At 38.6% G+C, this 18,536-nt stretch overlaps 4 protein-coding genes across 7 annotated transcripts; all 4 read right to left on the bottom strand.

The window, feature by feature from the left end:
* Nucleotides 1,402-3,739, bottom strand: LOC109726713. The gene is made up of 3 exons (XM_020256491.1): nt 3,447-3,739; nt 3,182-3,323; nt 1,402-1,793 (listed from the first exon to the last, which is right to left on the bottom strand). The coding sequence occupies exons 1-3, from the start codon at nt 3,562-3,564 to the stop codon at nt 1,760-1,762; spliced, it is 294 nt and encodes a 97-aa protein (XP_020112080.1). The 5' UTR covers nt 3,565-3,739; the 3' UTR covers nt 1,402-1,759.
* Nucleotides 4,229-8,746, bottom strand: LOC109726627 (protein FAR1-RELATED SEQUENCE 7-like). 4 transcript variants are annotated; one of them, XM_020256336.1, is made up of 4 exons: nt 5,884-8,746; nt 5,736-5,798; nt 5,461-5,555; nt 4,229-4,828 (listed from the first exon to the last, which is right to left on the bottom strand). In XM_020256336.1, exon 1 carries the CDS (start codon nt 8,377-8,379, stop codon nt 5,884-5,886), a length of 2,496 nt encoding a protein of 831 aa, XP_020111925.1. In that variant the 5' UTR covers nt 8,380-8,746; the 3' UTR covers nt 4,229-4,828; nt 5,461-5,555; nt 5,736-5,798. The 4 variants fall into 4 exon arrangements, with proteins under 4 accessions (XP_020111925.1, XP_020111924.1, XP_020111927.1 ...); XM_020256335.1 differs by having other exon boundaries at nt 5,461-5,544; XM_020256338.1 differs by having other exon boundaries at nt 5,461-5,511.
* Nucleotides 10,796-11,676, bottom strand: LOC109726717 (proline-rich receptor-like protein kinase PERK7). The gene has a single exon (XM_020256497.1). The coding sequence runs from the start codon at nt 11,647-11,649 to the stop codon at nt 11,008-11,010; it is 642 nt and encodes a 213-aa protein (XP_020112086.1). The 5' UTR covers nt 11,650-11,676; the 3' UTR covers nt 10,796-11,007.
* Nucleotides 12,242-15,178, bottom strand: LOC109726716 (N-glycosylase/DNA lyase OGG1). The gene is made up of 3 exons (XM_020256496.1): nt 14,318-15,178; nt 13,128-13,338; nt 12,242-13,019 (listed from the first exon to the last, which is right to left on the bottom strand). The coding sequence occupies exons 1-3, from the start codon at nt 15,103-15,105 to the stop codon at nt 12,762-12,764; spliced, it is 1,257 nt and encodes a 418-aa protein (XP_020112085.1). The 5' UTR covers nt 15,106-15,178; the 3' UTR covers nt 12,242-12,761.

Genomic DNA, 18,536 nt, shown 5'->3' with positions numbered 1-18,536 from the left:
CGAGGGGAAAAAGCAGGAAAAATACCAGAATCTAGGGTTTCTCCTCTTCATCGTCGTCATCATCAGCAACAGCAACAGCAAAAACAACATCATCATCATCAAATTTAACCCCAAAATCCATGGATAGGCCACATTTTGAGGAGGAAATAGGCGAGGAAGCAGAAGAAGACGAGGAGGAACAAGTAATCCACCGCCACGAATAGCTTGGTCGATCCGTGCCTCCTCCGCTTCTTATTCGCCTCCTCCGCATCAACCTTATTCGCCTTATTCGCCTTATTCTTATTCTCCATCTTTTTATTCGATCGATCGATCGGAGTAATAATCCTTTGTTCGATCGATCGGAGTACTAATCCCCGTCTCCGACGCTAGTAGATCTGGAAAGGGATAATTGCACCATTATTCCCTAACTTTCCCTTACTTTTCATTTGGTCCTGACCTTTTCTCTTTTTTTTTTTTCTGTTTTTTTGCCCTCAGGCTTTTATATTTGGAAAAACTTCAAATAGCACTTTTGTGATTTCACACTTTCTTGCTTTAGTATCCTATAATTTAAAATGTATCACTTCCGTATCATGTAATTTTATTTCTGTCTTTTTGTTATTTTCTATATTAATTTTTTTCCTTAAATCAGTGACAAAGTTAAAATCAGATACTAAAATAAAAATTCGGTAAATTATAAAGTACTAACTGAATATTCGACAAACGATAGATGGAGTATTTAAAGTTTTTTTTTTGTACATGATTTAACGAAGAATTACTGAAGAAACTGACAGAAAGAGAAAAATAAAACCATTAGATATTAAAATCATACGTTTTAAACTACATAATACTAGAATGAGAAAGCGAGAAACCACAGTGATGGCATTTGAAGTTTACACTTTATATTTTGTTCCAACTTTCCATCCATTTGAAATTTCATTAATTTTGACAAAATAAGATACATTAACTCCAATAAAATTCTATATGCTCAATTTTGTAGAAAAATTGGTAGCATGTCTGCGTCGAATATTTCAAAGGAGATAGTAGAGATTACGCACAAGGTCAAAATAGCTGTAAATTATGGAGAAAGATAGGGAGAATGGTAAAATTTGACACAATGGGTGCGAATACAGAAGATGTTAGGGATTAAAGTGTAAAATTGTGAACCAATATTACAATGAATGAATGAATCTTTAAAGTTACTAATTTGACTGTAAACGAAGGAGAAAATAAAATTGGGATCAAAATAAAGAGAAAATTTGAAAAAAAAAAAAGAAAAAGAAAGAAAGGAAAACAACCTAACTCCCTTTTTTTTTTTTTTATCTTTCCATTTATCAAAACAATGCAAGAGAAAACTCCATATTATTTCATCTCCTTTATAAAGCTTTTCTCTCCAATTCTCCCAGTCGAAACAAAGAATTAATGTTTCAAACAAAAGGCAAAAGTAAATCTCACTTTAAGAAGAAACTGTCTCGTATTCGAGCTTCGATATAGCAGTAATTACAAGCATGATTTACAATTATCTGTAACCAAATGAATGTATGTACATAGGATGTATTCGGATACCGTACTATGCGAAAAACTAACATGATCAATTGTAGAAAGCTCTTACTGAGATTCCAACTTGTGGGAGAAGCCAACCTCGAAACTTCGACTCGAAAGCTCACAAGTGCTTCTCCCAGAAGTCTTATACAGTGTGATGAACATTTTCTCTTTAAGTAGCTTCGGAACTTCGAATCTTGCTTGCTTGCGGAGATGAGATTGAGCTTTACAGAGCCGTCGTCTAAGATTTATCTTTAACTTCGGGCTTTGCGCTCCTGCGGAAGTGCGTGACAGAGAATCAGAAAGAATGAAGAAAAATAAAATACGGAAAATATGTTGTTATCTGGAGATAATTAGTTGCAGTTACTGCCCAAAATGTTATCTCCCATATTATCCTGTGACTGACATGAACTATTTTATTCTCTCGAATTACGCTATCACAACGATTTCCAGTTCGATGAAGAGCTTCTCAACAGTTCTCTGAAGACGCCAAAAGATGTATGCCAAATTTGTCTCAGATTGGTAACAACAATTTCACAAATTAAGACGTCACTGAAGTATAGCCGAAATAACTGTAAATGAGAATTGAACAATAACACTATCGCAGAAACACCGGCAACAAAGCATTACGCAAAACAGTTTAAGATCAGCCATGTGGTCCATGTGGATCTTCTTCTCGTTTTATCACAGGCGAAATCCTCTAAACTGCAATATCCACTCCTACCGCTCAAAAAGGATAAAATTTGCGAACTCTCTACCTCCAACGGCACATTCAACTCAAGAAATGGCCTTCAATAACTAGAATCTTTACTAACTACTACATTATGTCGCCTCGGTTGAAAATTTTTGGATTATCCGGTGTGATTTTTCTCCTTTGTTATCTTTCTTTTGTTTGATGCTATGTCAAACTTGTTGCTGGCGCGCAATTTTTCTTTTTGGTTCTCTAGCCTAGGATCGAATCACTCAACAATTTACCTTCAGCAACATTTGGAAAACAAGAGAAGGATTTCAAACAAAATTGAAATCCAACTCGGACAGGCCTTGTCGCTCGCTTCAGCTCAAACAGAGAAGAAATAAGAATCCAACATTGCACAGTAAACACACCAAAGAAGCAAGCTGTGGGTTTTAAAGGGCCAACAAGCCCTCCTCTCAGAAATAATAGCTTTGCATAATAAATGCAATGTTGCATGGAAATTCTTATTTCTGCTTCCTATTACAGTACAAGCTCTAGTGCTATTGAACAAAATGTTGTCTAAGTAGCGCTTTTAGAAGTAGCGTTATACTAAATTCCTTCAACAAATTCTCTCTACAGCAAGAATAGAAGCAACAAATAGGGGATTACGGCTTTAGACCTCAAAATCTCATTTTTGATTCCCGTTGGGGCGGAAACACTAGAATTGCGTAAGTAATGCTTTTAAAAGAAGCATCATACTAAAATTCATTTCTCTCTACAGCAAAAACAGAAGCAACAAATAGGGATTACGGTTTTAGACCTCAAAATCTCTTTTTGATTCCTGTTGTAGCAGAAAAAATAGAATTTTTTATATTCCTTCCGACTACTCTATTGGAAGCGACAATCGCAAAAGCGAGGCCAAACATGCACAGGCACTTCATGTGGGACTCTAATTGTTCTACTTCCATATGAGATCAAACAAAAATGGACCTGTGATCCGAGCGCGACTTGTAGAAGTTGGAGAAGCGGTGCCGATTCGCCGGCTTCGGCTTTACGGGCTTCTTCCGGAGGCCGCAGATCTCCTGCACGAGCGGCACGTGCACCAACACCGTTTTCCACGCCACAATCCAACCTAATCCAATCCAATTCAATCCAATCCAAATCGCATATGTAGAAGAAGCGAAAGCGACAATCAGATTAAAGAGATACACCAAATGGAAGGAGAAACGGGGACGAGAAGTAGGGTTTTGCTTACTGAGGAGGACGAAGGAGACGACGAAGGCGACGGCGAGGAGGGGGCGGAGGACAAGGAGGGACGCGAGCTCCCACCACAACCACGGATGGAAGCCCTGGGGATCGACGATTCCTCCCATGGATTCAAATGAGAGTTCTCGATCGAAGTAGATCTAGGAATTGGGTTTTTAGGGTTTCGGAGAAGAGGGGGAAGCTTCGACGGAGAGGAAGCATCCGTGTGCGTTAGCTTCGAAGAACCCGCAAAAAAAAGAAAAAAGAAAAAGAAAAAAGAAAAGACTTCTTTTTTTTTTTTCTTTTTTGAGAACTACAAATTCTATGCTATAGGATATACAGATAATTTCTCTATTTTAGTTTTTTTTTAAATTTTTGTTAAAACACTTCAAATAAAAATATTGCAAGTAATTAGAGAGGCCCTTATAAATCCTAATAATAAAAGAGTCTAATAATAAAATCTTTCTAAACATCAAAGAACACATCAGTTTGGGACTTCAAATTAAAGAGTTTTTGAGTTCCACAAATTATGTTTTTAAACAAAAGTTATACTTAGAACTTAGGTTTCCATCTATTGCTTTGCCTTTACATTTCTTAATTAGTAAATTAGTACACAATTTATCCTTATTTGTCCACTAATTACAGTTACTTTGCACTCTTGTTTGATCTTACTTTTGTTTCTACTTTTAGCTGCCATAAACCGTAGTAACATATCTGGCAAATAAAAATTTGAACCTTTCGTTGCGACATAAACACAAATCAAATTCTGAGCATTGAAACCGATTCTTTCTATTGCAGAAACTTTTGATAGCGCTTCTCATATAATACTTTATCAAACAACATTACACCATACCATAAAGTAGGGCCGAACAAGCGAAAAGTTCAATATACACTCGCAAGCCATGATTCTTGTTCTCCCTCTTCAAAAGAGCAAGTTACAACTCAAATCAAAATATGCAATCAACGCAAATGAAAAGGAAAAGGAGCACAACCAAAAAAGGAATTTTTGTACACCATATCATACACAATGTTTGATCATGCAACAAGAGAAGCGACAATTTTATGATCTCAAAGGGCCAACAATTCAGTATTTATACATGAATCATACGGGGGGATGGTACAATTTTTTTTGTAGTTTTCGGCTTCAGCTATTCGGACATGTCAAAGAGCCTCCTGGTCAGGTATAATCCAGTAAACATAGATAAGCAAGAGGTAAAATCTATATTTTCCGAGTATTTCAACTGTACCTCCTCTCTATTGCTGTAATCTTATGTTCGGCGCCGATCAATCATTCTCCATTTACAGTTTACTCTATGCTAGTAAAAGCCAACACCTATCAAAGCCCTAACAGCTAGTTGTAACGAAAAGCAGCTCTGCGAACATGATCCGAACCTGCATAGTAATGTTCAGAGGTTGTCATACACGCAAAATGGTGGCACTGAATAGAATAAAACAATCATTTAAATGGACATAATTTATTCTTAGCTGGAGTTATTAGTAGTTGTAGCACGTAATTTTTACGTCCTAAGTTGCAAAAAGCAGTTATCTTAGCTATATCGCGGCATCCCCATTAGATCATTTATAGTTATCAAGCATATATTTTAATGCAGCACCATCTTAAATCATCACTACTTGGAGAGCCAAAAATCAAGAGACTTAGCAAACCCTGACCAATTTTCTTTTTTATCAATGAATAGTAGCATAAAAAAAAGATAATAGAACCTCCGACAAACATAGCACTTAACGAAGTAGGAAAAAAAAAAAGAAAAATGAAACAAGTAGAACATTCTAATCCACTCATTCCAAAAACTAATACTTGAAAAAGCAGCACCTGATGGTAAATTCCCATGTGCATGGTTAAAGCACTACAACTCTAGACACGTCGACAACGAAAAAGACCTTGATTATCAAGAACTTTGCATCTAACGAATAAGACCTTGATTAGCAATAAAAAAAGCAATTGTTTTACATGGCGTGCACAAGTTTAATTTTTACGGGTCTAAATTAACACTTGCTTATCTTACCTCGCTCGTTATTCATTGTAGCATGCATTTCTGCACCATCCGTGAGGATTCCTGAAAGCAGTTGGAGAGCAAGCATGGATAACCCTACATTACAACTAGCGCCATCAATGTAAAAATACCAATATCATCCTAAATTATAAAATGGTATTGAAACACCATATACGAAATTGTTTCACGTACAAACTTCCAATGTGGTAGCTCATTAGTTTCAAACGAATAAGATTACCATATATAACATAAATGCGCACACGGGACAATGATAAGAAAATACATACCTATGCAAGCGCGAAATTTTAGAGCATCACACCGACACAGCAACCACAAGTTCTTGAAACACACTGCAGATCATATAGTAAGTTGGTCAAGCATAAAATAGAGGATTTAAAAAAAAAAAAAAGAAAACGGTTGCAAGAGTGAAATTACCTAACTACCCTCAGGACCCTCAGGCGGTCTTGCCTGCAAAATTTGGACCACTTGGCTCATAAGCCGATCAGATAGGCTTTCAATAAATGTATATGACTCCACAGCTTCCGCAGCCCTCACAGCAATTTTATTAAAAATGCAACATAGAGAGCTATAACGCCTTGCAAGAGTTGACTTGCTGTCACCGTGAGTTGCGAGCATACAATTGTCCCGTAAGTTCATGGTTTTTGCATCCTTAGTCCACCTCTTCAAAATATATTGAGGCGCGAGCTCCTTAATGTTTATAATGTCTAGGGTTTTCAGTACATGGCGGCATTGTATGCCAACAAACTCAAATCTTTTGCAGCTGCATGTAATTGCGCCATTTGATGAATCAAATGTGACAATGCATTCTTTTGAGTTCTCTTCATTGACCTTGTATTCAAATATCGTTCCAATTTGACCGCAGCTGTAAACCATACAATCCATGGAGAATTCAAATTCGGTCTGAAATACCTTAAACACTGCAGGAGTGTACGCGTTTGCAGCCTGCTTTAACATTTTTGAAGAGGGAAATTGCAGAACAGTTTGATTGGAACTCAAATCAGCCTCCACTTCCGCTTGCCTCCTTTCGTCAACTACTTTTTCATAATGTTTCATGAAATCTAATAGATCCAATTCCAAATCCAAGAATTTTTTCAGGAAAATATTCATATTTTCCCTCACAAGCGTGCTCTTAATATCTGCAGAAAATATTTCTCTATCATAGGCCAAAGCCCACTTCTCTTTTTCTTGGTATAGCTTAGCCAACCATTCGTTGTTATGGAGACCATAATTCTCTAGCAACTTTTTCCACCCCGATAAGAAATCCGCTTCATCATCACAATCATAAAGGCATTTACTGAAATCTTTGGCAAAAGTTGTCGAACCTTCAAAAACAATATTAAGGTTCTTCGCAGCATCATTATAGATTTGCCATACACAATATCGATGAACGGTACCTTGCCACACTGTAGCTATCGCATTATTTATTGCCGCAGATTGGCCTGTTAAAACCAGCTTTGGCTGTTTTCCGTGCATAGCGTTCTTAAAAGTCTCAAACAACCACTTAAATGATTCTTCCCTTTCATCATAAAGAAATGCCGCACCAAAAACAACGGCTTGCTTGTGATGATTGACACCGATAAAGGGAGCAAAAGGCCTGCCATCATCATTCGTCTTAAATGTAGTATCAAAACATACGACATCGCCGAAGCAATGAAAATCCACAATAGACTTCGTATCCGCCCAAAATATGTTGGTTACTTGATCATTTAGGTCCAATTGCAATGCATAATAAAACGACGGATCGGTTACCTGCCTTTCATGCATGTATTGCATCAATGCGCCTAGATCTCCCAATCTCATAGCATTTGTGCACCTCGATGGTATATAGTTCTTGCGAAAAGTTAGATTTGGGTAAGTCTTATCTTCTTCATCAATTGGTTCATCACTACACTCTAATTCTACTTTCGAATCGTCTTCTGGACCCACGGAATCTTTTGGAGTCTCCGCTAACGCTTTCCGCCACTGCCATCGAACTAAGTGAGCTTTCGATGGAATCACAAGAGCATGATTATGCTTAGGCTCGAATGCACTCACACGGTACCTACCGTTCTTCGTGATCTTAACCGTCATCGACGCGAGGCAACCGGTCCGATCGTATGGCTTAGGAGACCTCCCCTGCTGATCTTCTTTCCTTCTACAAAACCCTTCCTTGTGGCAAACATAGACCCTCGAAAACACAATCCCCGACGCCCTCCTTTTAATCAAATGCTTCCGTACGCTAAACCCTATCGCCGTCGCGTAATTCACATAAAACAGATAAGCCTCCTCATCATTCTCAAACTCCATATCAATCTTTGGCACCCAACACTCATTAGAGTTGTTATCAACTGAAAGATTATAATACGTCTCTTCCGACGACGCTACCGAAGAGTAAACCTCTCTATTTTCCTGCATTCCCTTCTGCACGCATCTCATAACAGCACCAATCCTGGCGTCCCGTTTAGCATTCATACACTTTGGCGAAACAAAATTCTTGAAGCGGGGGCGACATGTAGCAATATTTGAAAGAGAAGCTCCAGCATTGCTCGGCGTCGCGGTTACTTCTTCGACCGCTTTCGGTGCTAGTTCATGGTTATGATTCGGCTCGAACTCGCTAACGCGGAAACGGCCGTCGTCCGTGATCTTCACAGTCATGTGAGCTTGGCAACCGCTCCGCGCGTCGGGGCGCGGCTTCTTCCCCTCCTTGGTGGTCCTACAATACCCTTCCTTGTAGCAGGAAAAAACCCTAGAGTACACCAAACCAGAGGATCTCCTCTTCACCAAATGCTTCCGAACGCCGAACCCCATTTCCTTCCCGTAATGGCAATAGAAATGGTAGGCCTTCTCGTCGTTCTCGAACACCATACCGATCTTCGGGACCCAAGCATCATCACCATTGGCGCTCTCGGCGTTCTCCGCGGAGCTCGACATCGCCTCCCCCGCTTCAAATCCAACTATATCCACTCCAACCCTCGAAAGATGCGATTTTTACACGCAAAAAGCTCGAATTGCGCACCAAATTGCACCGGAAACGGATCGGGCGGGAGAAAATATTCAAATTTTACCACCAAATTCGAAAATTTGGCCGTTGTTGACGGAAATTAACGGGAAAAAAAGGGGAAGCGTTGGGGGAAAAGGGTTTGAAGAGATCGAATCGAACAGGGACGACTCACCTGGCCCTAACGCCGCGATTCTCGTGAGCTTCTCTTCGATTTAGTGAGAGAGAGAGAGAAAGGGGGATCGGACGATGAGAGTACGACCTAGATTGGAGGGGCGAGAGAGAAAAGAGGGCGAGGAGATGGCGAGGTGAGAAGGGTTTGGGGACGATGCGACGGGGTTTGATCCAACCTGCCTCGATGAGCGCCACGTGTCCCCCTCGGGCCGCGGACGCGAGCGGATTTTTCGTGCTGGGTTTAATTTCGTCGGCGAGTCCGCGACGCGGGGGACACGTGGCGCGAAATGGGAGGGGTTTATTCGGATGCGGAGTAGTTGTGTACGACCCGCGTTGATTGATGGAGAAATTTTAGCCTGAGCCCGGTGTATCCGTACATATACTGTATTTAATATTTAATAAATAATATAATAGAATCACAATTTAATACCTATATTATCTATATCTGTATCTATACACATACATTATTTCTCATAATCTTTTGCCACGTGGCAGTACCATAATCTCTTCTTCTTAAAATTTTTACTCTCCAATTATTTTTATACACATACATTATTTCTCATAATTTTTTGCCACTTGGCAGTACCATAATCACTTCTTAAAATTTTTACTCTCCAATTATTGCGACCGTTCTCCTTCCTCGTAACGTCTGTCTTTTCGGTTTTCCGTTTCATTAATTTTTTCTCTGTAACGTCTGCCTCGTGTCATTAATTCCTTTTCCGTAATATATGCATCTTCTGCTTTCCGTCTCATTAATTCCTTTTCTGTAACGTCGCTGTTTCGACCTCCCGCCTCATTAGTTTCTATTTTCTAAGAGGCGTTGCTCGAGAAGCCTGTGGGCACGGCTTACGGCGTTCCTGACAACGACCTCGCATACTACGTCCGCTCCAACCTCAAGCCCTGCAGGCGCGCCGCCCTCGCCCTCGCCGTCAACGTCGGGTGAGTCGAATTCTAACCCTAGCCCCGAACCCTCCTCCCTCGATCTCGATCACATAAATTTGTAATGTATAGTTATGCAAAGGTTGTGTATCCCTTTTCTCTAATGGCCTCTGAGAACGAAAAGTATCGGCTAAGATATGAACTTACCGAAAAGGGGTTGAAGGCACTATGGTACTTAACAAAATCGTCGGTATTAATAGAAAATGTCCTAAAAAAGAGTATAAAGGAGTCCAATTTCTATATAACAAATTTTTTTCTCCTATAACTTTTTTTTATCTTTCATTGTTTTTCATTGAATTATAATTTTATTCTAAAAATTTTAAAAAAATTTATATTATTAAATTTAATCAAATATGATTATATCCGCCGCATCGCGCGAGTTTCTACACTAATAATCATAAAATGTCGTATCATATCTCTAATAAATTAATACCTCATATTAATTATAGTTTGATTTTGAAGCCTCAGTTGTAGCTTTTCAAGATGTGATTTATAAGATGTGCTTATCCAAACTATGCAGGCAATAATTTCTTCAGATGATGTAGTCCCCATTTCAATTTTGACAATTAAATATTTAAATTATGTTAACTAATTTTATAGATCTTTTATTTCATTTTTTACTTAAATCAGAGTTACTAATTATACAGCCGTTTTGATCATATATCTTATATATAATCTTATGAAGTTTAAAAATACAAAAAAAAAACAAAATATTTCGTATTCTAACATACAGAAAAAACAACAAAAATTGAAGTTAAGTGTACCTTAATTTTCAATCTTCATGTTTAATTATTAAAACCAAAAGAGAAAAAAATATATATTTCTCTATATTATGAGTCTTATAAAATTATCTACGCCACGTGCTGTCAAAATGATTATATAATTAGCAACTTCGATCGAAGGGAGAGCATGTCAAAATTATTTGATAAAATTTAAGAAATGTAGTTGCCAAAGTTGAAAGTATAGTCACTTTCTACAAAATAGCCAAAGTTTGGGGGTTATTATACATTTTTTTCCTTCTAAGTTAGGTAGCATAACTTGATTAAATTTTATCTAGTTCGGAAAGATTTAGTTGGATTTCTCATGATATATATTAAGTAACTCTCATCCAACTTCTATTGTTTAATGTTGGACTTTGTGAGAATTTAATTGTTATTCGTTATATTTTATCAAAATCGTTAAATTTAGTTGTATTTTAAGTTGATTCGAACAAAAAAAATATATTAATTAGCTGAATTTTTTTCATCTGAATTTTATTAAATTTGATTCAAATTTGGTGCGGAACAGATTATTTGGATACAATGCTGGACGTGTGCTAGGAAGAATCTATTTAATCGAAATAGAAATAATGCAAATCAAGGCGCACACGACACATATTAATTTTGCTAACTCACATTACAAAAAAAAATTGACAAAAATATATTTATATGTTGATCCTTGATTTCTTCTCAAATCATCCAGCCACTTGCCACCGTCATCTCATCCCTCTCACGTCCATCCTTCTTTCTAGAAGGCGTCGACGATGACGATGACGATGACGATGACGATGCAAAGTTATACGACGGCGGTGCGTAGTACAAAGGCAAACTCCGAGCCGACACCGATCGGCGTGGCGATCGAAAAGCAATATAGTTGATTTTTCCGCCGCCGCCGCCGCCTACGAAGCTCTTCTTCTCTTCCTTGCGTCGCAGCGACGGCATGACGAAGCAGCCCTGCGAGACCGGAGTAGTGACAAGTCGCTGGCGAGGAGAATCCATACTAGCATGCACTGCTTTCGACGTGGGGCGCCTTTTGGAGGGGGACGCAGAAGAGGACCGGCGGAAGAAGGGTGGTGTGGAGGCGGGGGAGGGGTCGCGGAGATCGCGCGATAGCTGCGACGGCGGCGGCGGAAGCCACGGTGAAGAGAAGGAGGGGGGAGAGGGGTTGTAAGAGTGGTTGGTCTTTTTAGAAGGAGGGGGTGGGGTTAGTTTTGGTGGGTGTGGTGGTGGTTTTGGTGAGGGAGAGGGGGAGGAAGGGTAAGGTTTTGGAACACCTGGTTGTATCTCCCATTTGAAGGGAATGGATCCTGCTCTCCTGAAGGATTCATCCATAGTGGTTTTGTTGATTGGTCTCTCTCTCTCTCCCTCTCCCTCTCTTGTTATTTATATACGGAGTTGTTCGGGACACAACACGACTCGAACACGGCGCAAATGAGGCGATTATCGGTGGTGGCGAGATTGAAGGGGAAGAGACAAGTTAGTTAGGCAAAATTTCGTTTAATAAGCATATACTTGGACTTAGGAAAGAGAAAGAGAGAGAAAAGGACAAGGGAGTAATAATAGGTGAGTGTCTATGTCAAGGGCAAGGCCGGCGTTGGTTTGACTCTGACAATGGGAAATTTCATGAAAATATTGTGAAGCTAAAAAGTGGACTGAATTGCAAAAAACCGAAAAGTAAGGGGTGATTTGCAAAAAATTGCAGCTAGGATATATACTTGTCTCAAGAATGATGAACACAAGATGCAGGTGTAAAATACACGAGCTGTGATTCAGGAGTAATTACGTAGAACACGCGATGCTCGCATCCGAATGTTGTGAGCATGAGCACCATTTTTCCTGTAAACAATTGAGGTGTAAAAAGAGTTCAATCACAACCTTTTTAGCTGCTTCTGTTTCTGCAGCAGTGAATCTAGAGAAATATTGGTTAGTTTCAACTGATCAATGGATAAAAGCTCTAGAATTGCTTACAAAATCAGATGCCAATGAATATCTCCCTCAGTTTCTCGGAGAACAGCTCGCCAATTGAGCTATAAAATAACTTGGTTATGGGGCTTCAGAGCCATCCGTGAATCAGCTTTTCCGCTAAGCTGGTGAAACTGCAATTCGACGATAAGCCACGTTGGGTAAAACTAGAAACACTTGTTCTGTCACCAACGACGACGATGCTGAGGAGATTTGCCGGCGAGTTGTGGGCTCAGTTCCTTACAAACAACTTTCCCTCGGAAAGGTCCACAGTCATCTTTCATGAAAAGAAGAAAAATCCAAAATGAAGCTCACGGTTAGGCACGGATCTCCTTGGTGTCATCGTGGTCGTGGTCGACAGTGAAATTAATGCTTCTACTCTCCAGAAACTTGCCTTAAAACCAAAACTGCAATTACGCCAACCGAACCGCTGAAGCTGAAATTGATCACAGCTGCACAGCAGATTACGCAGCAATGTTAAATTACTCTCCACATAGTGCTGCAGCGACTACGATATTGTTTCCCCCACGCTTCCGCTTTGTAGATTCTTTCTTATCAGCAGTATTATTCGCTGACGAGAGAATAACTTTTTGAGAAGATAGTTCACCAATGAAGAGTACATTCTGCGCCCACCCAGCATATTTCCCGAATTTCGTAACGAAGGCGTCGGCCACTCGACTGCATAGCTTCGGGGTCAGGCTCTTGCCCGCAAGCTCCGGTATGAAATATCGGGTTGCAATCTAGTGGTATGGTAAAGGAAAAGGAGACGAGCATTCATATGTCGAAAATAGAGGAAAAGCCCTGACTAACTTTTTATGAAAAATAAATATGAAGAAGGGATAAAACACCTGCCAAACATGGGTATCAACTGGAATGGCGTGATGCTGATCGAGGGAGAAAAGAGCAACACAAGCGGCGACTTTTGGCCCGACCCCAGGCAAAGTACAGAGAGCATCGATCACCTCATCGAGATCCAACCTGCGAAGAGAGGAAAGCCACTCTGCGCCCCCACCGGGCTTTGCCAACAAAGCTTTAGCAGTGCCAACTATGTACTTCGCCCTGCATTTTTCTCAAAAAAAAAAAAAACCATTCTTTACATTCTATAAGCATTAACATGAAATGAATCTGGAAGGGAGATTAGAGAAGCTTGAAACTTCAAGACAGCAATTTAGTTTGAGAATTGCTGATTTTTCTTGATAAGAAAGTATCGCAGTTTTTTGGATTCATGGAGAATAGGCGTAGGGTGAGTTGCTAAGAGAAAACATTTAGAGCAAGTAATCGTACATTTACATTATCGAAGCAGCAAAAGTGAAACCAATGTGAAGGAATAACAATTTCGATCCTCCAACTAGAAGGATAGTATGCAAGAACAGAGTCTATACACTAGATATAGATTGGAATTATTTCAGCAAGTATGAAATTTCACTTTAAAACTTAAATAGACTCATTTATTGTAAGATGAAGTAATCTAGTAAAGTAAAAGAAACTGCGACATCTAGCATTTTATATTAGCCATTCTACCAATAAGATTAACTTAGTATGAAACTCAACCAAGTAGAAAAAACAAAAAGGCCATTCTACCATGCGAAGTCACTCTAGTATCAAAATATAATTCAGAGATTAAAAAAAGATGATCTGAAACTAGTCTACACTGGCACGAAAAAGTAAACTCAATTACCTCAAAAACTGAATTTGCCAAACAATATCCAAAGTGTGTTTCAACATTAAGCCATGATTCTCTACTAGTAACATCATGATGATATTTCATGTGCATCATATCATAAAGGAGAGGAATAAAATAAACTAGGAACATGATTTAGCACAGATTTATATTAAGCCTAATCAATTCAGTAATGGATTTGCGGCACAAAATTGGGTCCATTTCAGTTCACATTTCTCAGATCCTTTTACACACAAAGCAGTTCTATCTACTTCGTTTGATCTACTCCATTTAATACTACTAGTATCAGTATTCATTTGTGCAAAAGCTGATCGAAATGAATGAACAAAGTGTAGAATTGAGATGAAAAAGACAAACCGATAACCAAATCCGGTTTCTCGGAGTTCCGATTCCGACACCAACGAGAGGCGATCGATCGAGGGGAATTCGTGGAAGTCGAATCCTCCGACCGATCCAAGGTAGTTCCCGAACGACGACAACACCCCGACCATCTTCTCGATCCTCCCGATGTTGTTGTTGGAGGAGCAGAGGAATTGGAAGAGGCACTCTACGGGATCCTGGCGAAGCACTCGGGCTCCGCCGCCGAGCGTCTCCGCGAGTTCGGCGAACCTCGGATCGGCGGCCGCGAAGCCGCGCCAGAGCTCGGCGAGGGAGACGCCGACGTTGAGGTAGTCGGCAACTGCGGCGCGCGCCGCGGCGGAGGCGGCGGCGCCGCCGCCGCCGCCGTGGAGGAGGAAGGCGACGCCGCCGCGGGGGTCGTCGGGGAGGTGGGAGAGGGAGACGAGGTGGGGGCCGACGACGCCGGTGAAGAGGCCGGGGGAGGTGCGGCGCCACCGGAAGGTTTGGCCCGTGGGGAGGGTGAGGGGGAGGGAGAGCTCGGAGCGGGGAAGGGGGAGGGGCTCCCACGCTCCGCCATGGGCGGGGGCGGGGGCGGCGCCATCGCCGAGGGGGAGGGATCGACGCGTGGGGATGGAGGGGACGGTGGAGTTTTTGAGGTTAGGGTTAGGGTTTGGAGGGGGAGGGGTGGCAAGGAGGGGTTTTATACGGCGACGACGCTCGTTCATGGTGGCGACGAGCGGTGATGGTGCGTGAGAGGGGCGGAGTTTGGTGGAGACGAGAAGAGTGGGGACGGGATGGGCTCTCATTGGCTTAGAATTTGGAATTCGATTTGATCTTTAATTCGAGCCTATGTTTGTGTGTGTGATTTGGGTTGGGTTGGGCCAGGTTTCGACCTGGTTCGCTTAATCCAAACAGGGGCATCTACCTATATCTATACATAGAATTAAGCTATTATACTATTAATAATAGCAAGTGTTTTGTGACGCTCTAACTTTTCAGGGGGTCACCCATCCTAAGATTACTCCCGTCCTAGTATGCTTAATTCTCTTAATCTCTTGGGCCTTGCCACCACCCAAAATGCTTAAACCGGGTTAAGAGTTTAGCCCTATTATATCTCATATATAGGACTATCTGAAGTCTCACATGTTTGGTGCTATTACATTTTCGATTCTTAGATAAAAGAATGTGCAGTTAGGATGATATTGCTCTCCAGCGTTCCAAACCCTATAGGTAGATAGGTAGGTAGGTCAGCGAAGAAGAGATCGATTGGGTGTTGCCATGTAGTACAACCCGCAGGTGTCGAGCACATCACCCGCGAGAAGGTGAACGGCTCCACCGTCAATGTCGGCCTCGTGCCCTCCAAAGTCGTCATCACCAAGCTCAAGCTCGACAAGGACAGCAAGACCCTCCTTGACTGCAAGGCCCGCGGCCGCGNCCCCTAGTAGGGTCCTCTTCCCTTTTTTTACTTCTTTTATTTAATTTGATATGTAAGACCAAGTTTTGGAACTGCAATTGTTAGATTTTTGAGGAGCTTGCCTTTTATTTGTGTGGAGGTCTTTTTTTTTTCTTTTGTCTTTGAGAGAAAGGCGGCACGCTACCCACTTCATTTATTTCATTTAGAAATAAACTTAGCTGGAAATGTGAATCAACTATAATTTGAACTTGAGACATCGGATACCAACTATCGAGCCCTTTGCCATTTGCTCCAGAAACGGTCGGTGTGTGGAGGTCTTTGTTGTGCTTTTGAATTGACTATGAACTAATTCATGCTCTCCATAGTCTTGAAAGAGTTTGGAATTAGGAGACATTATAATTTTAGCCATACATCTCTTAATCTAAAAGTCGAAAATTTAATAGCATCAATGACGTAGTGCTATTAATAATATAGTGGCCTAATACTATATGTATTATATATATAAAAACTAAATATTATTAGTCTCAAAAGCGCGTTCCAAATTATGAGATTTTAATACTAAATGTCATTATTCATACAACTATTTAGCAATGATTTATAACCAAATCAAATTGGCCAATTTGATTCGTCCAACCACGACCCACTACATAGAATTCAATCCTTTGATCTGAATAAGTCAAAAAATTATTTGAATCATTCGAACAGCCGGTTCAACTATCAAGCCAATGAACTGTTTCAATTTTAGTCAAACTAGCTTGAATTTTTTTATGAAGTTATATTAAAATTCAAAGGCTTAAAATTAACTCAGTTGATTTTATTTTTATTATTACAAATTAGTTTATAAAAAGTAAAATTTAAAAAATTATATATATTTAATTTGGTGTGAAAATTAATATTTTATAATTAAGTATGATACTAAAATAATAATATATACATATCTTTTATATAATAAACTTAAAAATAATAACTGAATATTTATAATGGCATGCTGATATCACTAATTCAACCAGTAGAAGTGGTGACTCTATACTGATCAGTAATATTTTTAGGTCCATACATGATAAGATCTTTAAAACATTGCTATTTAGTGATTAATTTAGTCAAAAGTTAATGTCTTATTAGTTGCAAAGTCCGAAATATAAATAACCAATCTAATTAGGAAGAATAGATGTGTGCTCGAAGGAAACAATCGTTGTTTTAGATATTTTGATAGATTTAAGATGTGAACTTAATTAAATATAAAATAATCAAACAATATTAAGAGTCTGATGAAATTTGAATTTAGAATCTTCTATTATGATATCATGTATTATATTATACGAAATTATATAAAATTACTGCTATTCTTCGAAAGTTTAAATTGTCATATAATAATATTTTAATATTTATACACAAATTTTTTTCTCAAATTTAGATTTAAATTTTTTCTTTGATAAATTCAAAACGTGAACTTGCATTAATTAGAAAATTAATTATAATAGAAACCTATAAAAACTAAAACACCTGTTCTCTAATTATGCAAGCTTTTAATAACAATAATTATTGGAAAAACTTCAAAAACCTCCCTGTGGTTTCGTAGTTTCTCATTTTGCCCCCCTATGGTTTAAAATGTATCAATTTGCCCCCCTGTGGTTTCTTTTTTCTCTTTTTCTTATCAATTTTATTATTTTTTTTTCTTAAATCAGTGATAAAGTTAAAATTAAAGAGTACTAAAGTGCATATTTGATAAATCTAGATGGGTATCTAAAGTTTTTTTGTATATAATTTAATGAAATATTAACGAAAAAGCTACCGAAAAAATAAAAACGAAACCACAGGAAGGCAATTTGATACATTTTAAACCACAGGGGGGCAAAATGAGAAACGACGAAATCACAGGGGGTTTTTTGAAATTTTCCCATAATTATTTAATATAATTCAATAGTAATACCATCACATTAGAAAATATTTTTGGGAACATCCCAAGGTGCATGTAGTAGTGAGAAATATCATTCTCATCATGAGTCAATATATATGACATGGCAAATGTGGGCCCAGAATAAAGTCAAAGTCAATAAATAAGTTTTCTAAAGGTGATAAAATAAAATATTAAAAAAAAAAGGAAAACCATGATCAATAGAAAAGAAAAGAAGCCCACATTGGAAAGGAGGAATATTAACCACCAATGTGCAAAAGTAAACACCCTTCCTTTATGCACACTTAATAGGTTTACAACAAAAAGCCTAGAATCAAACAAAAGCCAAGCTAGGGTTTGGAATAAAGACTCTTATGCCTTTCCCTTACCCTATTTTAATCCTATTTTATATTTTCCCAAATTTTATTTTTATTAAAATAAATATTATTTTTAGAGTACAAAATGGTTTCTCCAAGCATTATTACCTAGAATATTTGGAGGGGAGAGAAATTGTTTAATAAATAAAAAAAATTATTACCAGTATATCTGTATATACGTACGTGAAAATTTTACAATTTTTTTATTATATAGTTCACGAAACTTTTTTATATTAACATAAAAGAAAATTACTAAGTCTAGGAGAGAAATAAATATGTTCAAATTAGGAGTATTTACCATCTAAATACTTTTGTTCGAGTAATTGAATTACTAGCATTGAAATTTTTATCTAAGTTTCAAATTTGTGCTTTATTCTTTTAAAATAAATTTTAAATTTCTTAACTTTTTATTAATATACCAAAGCGACCTAATTTGTTTGTTGATTTTATTGATAAAAAAAATAATATAAATATCGAATAAGTAATTTTTAGACACCATAAATATACATTAAAAATAGAAACTGAATCTTACTATTTAACAAAGCTCATATG

Source organism: Ananas comosus, linkage group 21 (assembly GCF_001540865.1).
Source record: "Ananas comosus cultivar F153 linkage group 21, ASM154086v1, whole genome shotgun sequence".
Taxonomy (NCBI): domain Eukaryota; kingdom Viridiplantae; phylum Streptophyta; class Magnoliopsida; order Poales; family Bromeliaceae; genus Ananas; species Ananas comosus.
Note: the sequence above shows the minus strand (reverse complement) of the source record. Positions and strands in the feature narration are given on the sequence as shown.

Excerpts from the sequence above, each read along its gene's own strand:
- LOC109726713 (XM_020256491.1), bottom strand. The coding sequence starts at position 3,564 with ATGGGAGGAATCGTCGATCCCCAGGGCTTCCATCCGTGGTTGTGGTGG. Across the intron at positions 3,324-3,446 it reads CGTCTCCTTCGTCCTCCTCA|GTTGGATTGTGGCGTGGAAA; the intron begins GTAAGCAAAACC and ends GGATTGGATTAG. Across the intron at positions 1,794-3,181 it reads AAGTCGCGCTCGGATCACAG|GAGCGCAAAGCCCGAAGTTA; the intron begins GTCCATTTTTGT and ends GCACTTCCGCAG.
- LOC109726627 (XM_020256336.1), bottom strand. The coding sequence starts at position 8,379 with ATGTCGAGCTCCGCGGAGAACGCCGAGAGCGCCAATGGTGATGATGCT.
- LOC109726717 (XM_020256497.1), bottom strand. The coding sequence starts at position 11,649 with ATGGATGAATCCTTCAGGAGAGCAGGATCCATTCCCTTCAAATGGGAG.
- LOC109726716 (XM_020256496.1), bottom strand. The coding sequence starts at position 15,105 with ATGAGAGCCCATCCCGTCCCCACTCTTCTCGTCTCCACCAAACTCCGC. Across the intron at positions 13,339-14,317 it reads GAAACCGGATTTGGTTATCG|GGCGAAGTACATAGTTGGCA; the intron begins GTTTGTCTTTTT and ends AGAAAAATGCAG. Across the intron at positions 13,020-13,127 it reads TTGATACCCATGTTTGGCAG|ATTGCAACCCGATATTTCAT; the intron begins GTGTTTTATCCC and ends CCATACCACTAG.